Source organism: Astyanax mexicanus, chromosome 4 (genome assembly GCF_023375975.1).
Source record: "Astyanax mexicanus isolate ESR-SI-001 chromosome 4, AstMex3_surface, whole genome shotgun sequence".
NCBI lineage: Eukaryota > Metazoa > Chordata > Actinopteri > Characiformes > Acestrorhamphidae > Astyanax > Astyanax mexicanus.
The window spans coordinates 54226660-54237967 of record NC_064411.1 but is presented as its reverse complement, the minus strand read 5'-3'; the positions used below and the strand labels follow the sequence as shown (position 1 = coordinate 54237967).

Here is an 11308-nt window from a genome sequence, read left to right as displayed (position 1 = left end):
TTAAAGCGCTTAAAACCCCCCCCTCCCAAAAATCACCCCAGAATCACCCCCAAAATCACCCCAAGTCCAAAAATTGACCTGTCCACTCCACAGATTAAGTAGAAACAGCATTCCTGATTCATGCGTTTGAGTCTTTTTGCTAGTTTTGCACACAATTTTCCTTCGTTAATCCTTAGTTATTCTTTCATTCGTTCGTTCTCGTTAAGCTCGGTAGGCTCAGTAGGCTCGTTGAACAGCGTTCGTTGCTGCCCCTAGTGGAAGACTGGTGAATAGCATGATTTTTTATGAATATATATATCTGTATACATACTGTATATTTGTATTTTATTTGCTGTAACGCGGCTCCCACACAACCAAGCACCCACCGCCCACCCTGCCCACACCTCCAGCCCGGAAGCCCCCCGACAGGGACCCCGCTATTGGCCAGTCTTTGTGCTTTGGGCTGGACAGGGCTAGCGGTGCGTTTAATCACATTATAACCTCAGACTCTGGCTTCCTGAGTTGGAGAACGCTCGGGAAGGGAGGTATAGAGCTATTATGGTTTATATATTTATTTGGCTCAGAAGTGCTCATCCGAATTACGGGGGAGAAGAACTCGGCTCTGGGACGGGAGCCAGGGAATATTCGAGGGAGAGAAAATCCAAAAATTCAAGTTTCCAGCTATTGACAGATTCTCACGGCTCGTCCGACGTGTGAGCAGACAGGCTGCGGATGATGGCACATACACACAAACACTCATACACACATATATACACACAAAAATATATACACTCAATCTCAGACTTGATTCAAACGGCTGGTATGGACAGTAGGCCGGAATTTTTGCTAAATGAATGAATAACTCAACATGAGAACTCAGATTGAACTTAAAGAGATGCGTTACTGATTTTAATGCTAATCTCTGTCTAATGCATCTGTAGTATGCAGCCAATCACCAGCGAGAATTCTGGCTCTGACTAAGTATTAGATTAGTATAGTGTAGTGTAGTGTAGTGTAGTATAGTATAGAACAGTATGGTATAGTATAGTGTTGTGTAGTGTAGAGTAGTGGAGTACAGTACAATACATTATAGTTAAGTATAGTGTAGTGTAGTGTGGTGTAGTATAGTATAGTACAGTACAGTGTAGTATAGTATACTACAGCACAGTGCAGTATAGTATACTACAGCACAATGCAGTATACTACAGTACGGTGTAATATAGTACAGTATAGTGTAGTATAGTACAGTATAGTATACTACAGCACAGTGCAGTATACTACAGTACAGTGTAGTATAGTATAGTACAGCATAGTACAATCAGTGTAGTATAATATAATATAGTATAGTTACATTACAGTGTAGTATAGTACATTACAGTATAGTACAGTGGAGTATAGTACAGTATAGTGCAGTATAGTATAGTACATTGTAGTGCAGTGTAGTATAGTATAGTACAATACAGTACAGTGGAATATAGTACAGTATAGTGCAGTATAGTATAGTACATTGTAGTGTAGTGTAGTATATAATAGTAGAGTACAGTGTAGTATAGTATAGTACAATACAGTACAGTGTAGTATAGTACAGTATAGTATACTACATCACAATGCAGTATACTACAGTACAGTGTAGTATAAAATAGTACAGTATAGTGTAGTATAGTACAGTATAGTACAATACAGCGTAGTGTAGTATAATATAGCATAAAACAGTGCAGTGTAGTATAATACAGTATAATACAGTACAGTGTAGTACAGTAGAGTACATTGTAGTGTAGTGTAGTATATTATAGTACAGTACAGTGTAGAATAGTGTAGTATAGCACAATACAGTACAGTGTAGTATAGTGTAGTATAGTATAGTGCAGTGTAGTACAGTACAGTACAGTACAGTTTAGTATAGTATAGTATAGTATAGTATGGCTGTTTGCTACAGATGCAGTGGATGGAGATTAAATTACTGAAGTACTTATTTAAGTTTCTGTACATGAATCCAAATGTTATAGATGCACCCTGTCCTGTTTAAAGCTCCGCCCTCAAAGCAGCATCCTCATTCAGTCAAACCCCGCCCCCAAGCAGCATCAGTTTTTTTTCAAACCCCGCCCCCAAAGCAGCATCCTCATTTACGCTCCAAACCCCGCCCCCAAAGCAGCATCCTCATTTACGCTCCAAACCCCGCCCTTAAAGCAGCATCCTCATTTACGCTCCAAACCCCGCCCCCAAAGCAGCATCCTCATTTACGCTCCAAACCCCGCCCTTAAAGCAGCATCCTCATTTACACTCCAAACCCCGCCCCTTTTAGCAGTGTCCTCATACAAATTTCCGAACCCCGTCTCCAAAGCAGCGTCCTTATTTACTCTCCAAACCCCACCCTCTCGAACAATGTCCTTATACAAATTTCCAACCCCCGCCCCCTTGAGCAGCGCCCTTATTCAGTCTCCAAACCCCGCCCCAATCAGCATCCTTATTTACTCTCCAAACCCCGCCCCTTCGAGCAGTGTCCTTATACACATTTCTTCAGCATCCTTATTTATTTGCCAAATTTCTCCCCAAGCAGCATCCTTATCCAGTCTTAGTTCCAATTAGCATAATTTACGCTCCAAACTCCACCCCTTCAAGCAGTGTCCTTATACAAATTTCCAAACCTCGCCCCAAACTCATTTTTACTCTCCAAACCCCACCCCCTCAAGCAGCATCTTCATTCAGCCTTCAAACCCCGCCCCAAAAGCAGCATCCTTATTCAGTCTCCAAACTCCGCCCCAACAAGCATCACTATTAAATATATATTGCTGTATTCTGTCCTGTTTCAAGCCCCGCCCCTCTAAGCAGCGTACTCATTTTATCTTTAAACTCCACCCCCCAGCAGCAACCTTATTCAGACTCCAAACCCCGCCCCCTCAATAAGCATCCTAATTCCCTCTCCAAGCTCCGCCTCCCAGCGAACAGTCCCACCCACGTAATCTCAGCAATGCATTTATACAATAATACAGTCATTAGAAGCCGACACTACAGTAATATACATTCACTCTGACCAACACTCACAACAGCGTCGGGAGTGCAAAAGTGCATTCACCTTTACGCAAATTACAAATCATATTCATAATAATCAGAATCATCAGAATCATCATAATTATATTAATATTAATAATAATAATAACAATAACATTTGCGCGAACTGCTGAAACCGAAGATTTGTTATGATGGGTGGAGAGGAAAAGGTCATGGAAGGTCATTAACGTAAAGTTATCATCATCATCGTCCTCGTTGTGTTTCTCGTAACACATCAAAGCAGAGGGAGGTGCTGGAGAGCATTCAGAAGTTTTCGGAAAACACGACGGAAAAAACATCGGAAAAAACATCGGAAAAAACTTCGGAAACGAGATAAAGCTCAGCCGCCGTCGCCGCCGCTTTGTTCACAGCATCAGTTCAGAACAGTGCTATTATGAATATTACTATTATCGTGAATCGATCTACGACCCGCTGCTTTAAACCGTTAATAATTTTTTTTTACGTGGTTTTTGCGAATTTTTGAAAGTTTTTTACATTTTTCGTCCATTTTTTTGCATAAAATGTGCGTTTGAGTCCTGACTGAGGAGACACGTCCCCGCACCGGTCCTCTCCCAACATTTCTCCCCAACGTTTTTAGCGTGCAGTTCAGGGTTCCCATGGTACGTCTGTGGTTTCCGTGGTACGTCCGTGGTTTCCGTGGTTGGAGGTGCTAGGGGTTGGGCGGGGTGTGTGGGGGGTGGGGGGTGTTCTGGTCCTGCTATGTGGCGTTCTGGTTGACCGCTTTGCCTCCGTTCATGGTGGGAGTCCCTGAGCTTTTCCTAGAGCGGTGCTTGTCTTCGATGTCGTGCAGCGAAGGCTCCCTGTACATACAGACTGCAGACACACACACACACACACACAAAATAAAAACCATCAGAACATTACATTATCTTGTACAGTATCGATCAAAAGTTTGGACACACCTTCCCATCATTGTTTTTTGCTTTGTAAGGCTGGTAATTCTAATAAATTCATCATGTGCAACAGAGGATCTCTAGCTCTTTCTTTCTTTTAAATACACTTTATTAAAGATTATTTTTTTACAAATACAAATATAAAATATCATATTTCATCACATTCATCACATATTACCAAAATAGTAACATTTTAAAAAGTTAAAAAGTCAAAAAGTTCCATTTTTTAACTAATGATCATTTTTGTTCTAGTTTTCCACAGTTGACTTTTCACTATACATATAATTACCCACAACACTTCTTGTTCTTTTTTTGGTAGGGTGCTTATAAAATAATCCATAAGCTATATATTTCATATTTATTGCTATATATATATATATATATATATATATATATATATATATATATATATATATGTCTTTAAATGTATCCCAAAGTTCTTTAGATCTATTTCAGATCTAACCTTATATTAAGAAATAAAAATATATATATAATGGTTCATCTTGATTACAATTAGGCATAGGGCATTTACCTGTTTTGATGTAACAGCTCCAATTTCCTATTTTATTCAGATTTATTATTAATGTTTTTACATACTACTGTATATTATTCTCCTTTGGTTGCAAATCTCTATAAATGACCATGTTACCATACACAGAATTAGTTATTACTTTATATATATATATATTTGGCATTATCATTTACCCAATGAGGAACTCTGGTAACTCTAATGAACGTATCCTGTGCAACAGAGGAAACTCTTGCTCTTCCATTACTAAGCCAGTCCTGATGAGTGCCAGTTTCATCATTATAATGTTTTTGATGTTCTTTGCGGTGACTGCACTTGATGATACTTTCAAAGCGATTCCGAACTGAGAGAGAAAATGCAGCCAAAACTGTCTCTAAGCACGAGGTGATACTTTAAAATGCTTCAAAAATATAAAATATAAAACGTATTCTGGTATAACTAAATGCTGAATAACTTAATGATTACTAAATCATTCCAGATTATTCAACTTCTCAACTAAGTAAAGAAAAAATACTTTAAGAAATGAAGGTCAGTCAATCAAAAAAATGACATCAAAGTGCAGTCACCGCAAAGAAACACATTGAAACTGATGAAACTGGCACTCATCAAGACCACCCCAGGAAATAAAGAGCAAAAGTTACCTCTGTTGCACAGGATAAGTTTATCAGAGATACCAGCCTCATAACTTTTGACTGGTATTGTTTTATGTGAATGCTCATGTCAGGACACTGATACTGTTAATTAGAATATTATTATCAATATTATTTATTATATGTAGAAATTTAGGGAGAGATAGTCATACCTTCGATGGGTCTGGGTAGAAAGTGTGAGGAGGGCTTGGTCTTCTTCACCCGGTTGCCCTTCATGACCTGGCCTTCTTTGGTGAGGCCTAAGAACCAGGCCCGGCCCGACTCCTGCTGCCGGTACACGGTGGAGGAGTAGATGACGTAGTAGTTCTCGAACACGGACTCCTTAAATTTACACTCCGGCGTGAACATCTCCTGCAGAGCACAGAGAAAACACAACCACAGACCACTTTACTGCCTGATCTACTGTTCCAGTGTTCCTGAGGAACGGAAGCACCAGCAGCTCTGAGCAGAACCACTTCCAGGTATTCAGATTTTTATATTTTATAAGGAATCCAGCTGCTGTCACTTCTACACTGCTAAAAATCCATTGGCAAAAACTGGACAAAATATATGTATGTATATAAGTCAGCCAAAAATCTGCCAATGGGGTGAGCAAATTTTTCTTAGTAAGATTTATATAAATATAAAAATGAGTGAAATAAGCTTAAATCAAGCTAAAATCCCTTATTTTTTTGGATTAAATTTGTATCAGAATAACTTGACTACACTGCAAAAAATCCATTAGCAAAAACTAGACAAAATATATGCAAATTAAGACAAATATATGTATTTTAAGCAAAAAAAAACTGCCAGTGGGGTAAGCAAAATTCTCAAAATGAGCAAAAATCAAGCAAAAAAAGTCACTGGTTTTGGACACAAGTATCAGAATAACTTGATTTCTGCTTGATTTGCTTATTTTGAGTTCAAATTAATTAAAATAAGGTACAAATTCTAAGTAAGAATGATTAAAATAATTATCCCTAAAATAAGCTAAATAATCATGACACTTACACACAACGCTTAATAAGATAAAAAGTCTTATCAGAGAAGAAAATAAGATTTATTGCCTTAAATTTAGAAAATTTCACTTGCTAAGATTTAGTTTTTTGCAGTGTAGTAACATTTGTGCTTATTTTGGGTTCAAATGACTTAAAATAAGATGACAATTTAAAGTGAGTCTGAATAAGATCATACACTTCTTACATTTAGACAAAAATTATTATCAGAAAACAAAAAGAACGATTTTTTGCCTTGAAATGAGATCATTTCACTTGCTAAGATTAATGTTTTTGCAGTGTATCGATGTTTAAAAACACACCAAGCTAATGTCTTTAGTGTTTAGTACAGGAACTTACTACTTGTAGCTTAACAGCAGATTTAAGCATAGAATAGCTAAAACTAGCAGAGCAGAGAAGCTACGACAACTTCGTCAAACACCGAAGTTTAGGATGCTCGAGTATTATCGTAATGATGTGGAATTAAATATGATAAAAAGTGAAATTGCTCTTGTAAAAAAGTATAATATTATACTTTTTCTCTTTTTACTTAATTTTTTACCTACTTAATCACAAAAAAGTTTACTTTATTTGGCTGTGCTAATTTTGTACTGTGATATATACTTAATATTGATATTTTATTTTTAGTATTAGTAAAATATAAACTTTATAAAACTTTTTTATGATAAAACTATACTTTTACTAAATGTGGCTATATAAGTCTATATTTCTGCAATCTAGTTGCAAATAATTATTTTTAGTTTCTCGTACAAATTAAAACTGCTGATGAACCTTTTATGTGTTAAAACTAAACTTTTTAAAAGTAAAAGTTTACTTTAGTTAGTTTAGTGTATAGGTATAATATCTTTAACAGATAGGGATATGTTTTTGTTTTTGTTTATATCTGTTTTTATACACTTTTCATCTATATTTTAATCACATTTTGGTATCACTTTAAAATAAGACTACCTTTATAAAGGGTTTACAATTAGTTTATTAATGGTTACTAATTAGGTTGTAAATGCCTTAAAAATCATTAATAATCAGTTATAACACATACGTAGAAAGAGCAACAATATATATATATATATATATATATATATATATATATATATATAGATAGCTCTGGGTTCACTATTTGACAAGCAACAGGTCATTGTTGCCCTTTCTACGTATGTGTATTTTTAAGGCATTTACAACCTAATTAGTAACCATTAATAAACTAATTGTAAACCATTTATAAACCCCTTATAAATGTAGTCTTATTTTAAAGTGGTACCCACATTTTTAATGTGGTTTTAATGTTCAGTTGGACGCAGCTCAAGCAAATATACTTAAATTATACTAAATATTGTAAAAAAAAAAAAAAAAAAAAACACATGACTAGTATACTTTTAGTATAGTAAATATTTAGTGCAAATTTAGAGCATTTTTATTTACAAACAAGTACAAATTAGTGGTCCTAAAATAAAATAAGCATAACTTAAGTACAGATGTATTTCAGAATAATTAAGGTTGCAGGAATGACGACCCTACCAGGCTACTGTCAGCATATAGTGGGAGGAGCCCCAGTAAGGGGGATTGTGAGAACAGTGTTCTTATACTTTTTTTGTATTGACCTTTACAGAGTTTAAAGGGACACTAACACAGGTTGTCATTGCATTTAATTCATAACCAGTCGTTGTCTGGGGGCCCCAGGTCAGCTTGAGGCCTCTTGGCAATGGACTGGTTTGCTTGCCCTGTTGAGACGGGCCTGGCCCTGAGGGAACTCCCAGCTGGACCATGCCACTGTGTGTGTGTGTGTGTGGGTTAGACAGAGGCAGCGGGGGTGTTGGGGGGGGTGTTATCTGAGAGTGGTGGCACCCTGTCAGGCAGCAGACACCGCAGTGCCGCCGGGTCGGGGGGTGAGGGCATACTCTGTCCTGCAGAGCCGGCCTGGAGGACGCCAGCCAAGACTGAGCATCCACACACACACACACACATACTTGTTTCTGTGCATTGTTGGGGTCACAGGAGGAATTGTTACATTGTGGGGACCCTTTCCTAAGGTCCTACAAACTTGAAAAAAATCATGCTTTTACCTGTGAATCATAAAATCACTTTAAAAATCAAATATCTCACAAAAAAAGCTTTCTGACCTGAACAGGTGGTGAGTTGTGGGGACACTAGGGACATTTCAGGTGTTGAGCAAATCTGAGGACCATGATTATACTAAATTACTCGTTTTCATTATTTGTGGGGTCCAGTTTTTCCAGTTTCATATTGAGACAGAACAATGTTTTTTTTATTGTTAATGGAGCCAAGAATTACTAATCCATATAAACACATTTCACACACACACACACACACACACACACACACACTGTATGGGCCAAGTACTGAAACTAAACAAAGCTGTTAATTATGTTTATTTACCAGTAACTGTATTTTTGTGGCTATTGGTATAAGATGCATTTATTGAATTAGACAATTTTCAGTTTGAGTAATATTTAGGTTTTTATCTAGGTAAATAAGTTTTTCTTATGTGTTAGCTCATTGTATGGTACTGCACTCTCAATATAAATGGGTACTGTGTCTTTAAGGGAAACACTATTTTGGATGAATTACTGAAATACTGTAATTGTCATAAAGTTTTAAGAGTTCAGACATCAATATTTGGTGGAATAATCCTGGTTTTTCATCTCAGTTTTCAGTTTTCAGCATCTTGGCATCATGTTCTCCTCCACCAGTCTTACACACTGCTTTTGGATAACTTTATGCTGCTTTACTCCTGGTGCAAAAATTCAAGCAGTTCAGTTTGGTGGTTTGATGGCTTGTGATCATCCATCTTCCTCTTGATTATATTCCAGAGGTTTTTTTTAATCATTTTAAGTGGTCTCTTATTTTTTTTCCAGAACTGTATAGTATATTACCTTATAGTATCAACATATTTCTTAAAAAAAATGAAAAAACAATTAATTGTAATAATAATATGCATGCCCACTACTGTCTCTACCACTACTTTGGACCATTCACTAATGTAAAAGGGTGTGTCCACATACTTTTGGCTTTATTATTAATATAGTGTATAGAGTTTACATCACTGATATGTTCTGTGTGCCCTGTTGACGTGGTCTGAATATTAATATTTCATATGTAATCAGTGTAAAACAGCTCTGCCTGACCACCAGTCTGCCGTTTTCTAATCCAACCAATGGCATTCCACGAAGAAACGGAGAGAATGTGAAATTAGGAGAGTAAATAAATAAATATTCCGCAGCGCAGTAAAAGCAATCTGCCGGTTTGCCGGGTTGCTGCAGCCTCTGAGGCGCGGCGCGGGATCGCGGGAAGCCGAGGACAAATTAGAAGGGCTTTAATTCAAATTCCTGGCCGATCTGAAGGAGAAATAAAGGACCTGCTTGTGAAACAAAGCATGAGGGGGTCTTACTGTCGCATGCATTAGTCAGACTCACGGGGGATAAATAATCTGAGAAGCCCACCAAGCCCTTTTGAACTCATCAGCGAGAGAAGAACAGCATTTTCATTCAGAACCAGAGCAAATAAAACAGGGCTTCAACCAGAAAATGCTTAAAAAGAACGAAGTAGACGAGTAGAAAAGCAGGTAATGTTACAGGTTGTGGTTAGATTAGACACTGAGGACCAACTGTGCAGATTGATTTAGGGCGTGTCTATGGAGTCAAAAAAGGGTCATAAAGATTTTGAGTTTGTAAAACAGAAGTCACAAATGTACTGAAACTTGTAACTGCGTTTAAACAACTGCATGCACAAAAATCCAAATCCACAAATTAACTGGAATGTGCAAACTTGAAACTGAAAGTAATATTAATAATAATTCAAATGTACAAATGTGAAAAAATATTTTAATTATATATAAATATATATTTTTTAAATTTGTAAATCCAATCTCTTGAATGTGTGAATCAGTACTGCTCAAATGGCTTAAGCTGGGTCAGACCAAAAATCACATGGAATTTGTGAGGTTGTAAATGTGACAGTGGGTGTTTTTCACTGTGGAGCTAAAAATCCTCTCATTCATCTCCTCTGCTGCGGGTGCGAAGCTCTAGCTGCAGTTGCGAATTTTGACCCTGTTTTTACGCCTGATTGGCGGACCAATAGGAAAGCTTTATATAGACCAATCAGATTACGGGGTTTGTTTAACCAATCAGAACACTGGGTGGGTCTCTGCAGCTCGGAGTACTGGGCGTGTCGAAAGGTGTGGGCGTGTCGAAAGTGTGGCCGCCATTTTGGAGTCGGCCACCATGCGCCCCCCAGTGGATGAATTTACACTGAGGAAGGAGTTTAATAAAACAATAATATTCATAACTCTACCAATTTTTACCTGATTTACACACGGTTTGGTTTGTTACAAACAGCAGAGATGTAGTTATGATACAGGACACTGTGACACATTACAAATACCTGCTTTCATGCTGAAATACTTTACATTATGCTCTTTAACAAAGACAGACATATGGTATAGCATATTAATAAGTACATAAATTAATTGATTTATATATATATATATATATATATATATATATATATATATATATGTATATATATATATATATATATATATATATGTGTGTGTGTGTGTGTGTGTATATGTGTGTGTGCATCTATGTACATAAATATAAAATTAATTCATATTATTAGAACATAATATAAAGTATTTCAGCATGAAAGCAGGTATTTGTAATGTGTCACAGTGTCCTGTATCATAACTACATCTCTGCTGTTTGTAACAAACCAAACCGTGTGTAAATCGGGTAAAAATTTGTAGAGTTATGAATATTATCGGTTTATTAAACTCCTTCCTCAGTGTAAATTAATCCACTGTGGGGCGCATGGTGGCCGACTCCAAAATGGCGGCCACACTTTCGACACGCCCACACCTTTCGACACGCCCAGTACTCCGAGCTGCAGAGACCCACCCAGTGTTCTGATTGGTTAAACAAACCCCGTAATCTGATTGGTCTATATAAAGCTTTCCTATTGGTCCGCCAATCAGGCGTAAAAACAGGGTCAAAATTCGCAACTGCAGCTAGAGCTTCGCACCCGCAGCAGAGGAGATGAATGAGAGGATTTTTAGCTCCACAGTGAAAAACACCCACTGTCACATTTACAACCTCACAAATTCCATGTGATTTTTGGTCTGACCCAGCTTAAGCCATTTGAGCAGTACTGATTCACACATTCAAGAGATTGGATTTA

The 11308-nt window shown here is 37.3% G+C and overlaps 1 protein-coding gene across 3 annotated transcripts in view; it reads right to left on the bottom strand.

The window, feature by feature from the left end:
- Nucleotides 1–555: 555 nt before the first annotated feature.
- Nucleotides 556–11308, bottom strand: part of fgf12a (fibroblast growth factor 12a) — a 100318-nt gene continuing 89565 nt past the window's right edge. For all 3 annotated transcript variants that reach the window (XM_022678630.2, XM_022678628.2, XM_022678629.2), the window contains 2 exons: nt 5273–5471; nt 556–3861 (listed from right to left, as the gene is read on the bottom strand). In XM_022678630.2, the coding sequence (XP_022534351.1) occupies nt 3746–3861; nt 5273–5471 (315 nt within the window). In that variant the 3' untranslated portion in view covers nt 556–3745. The remainder of the gene's footprint in view (nt 3862–5272; nt 5472–11308) is intronic.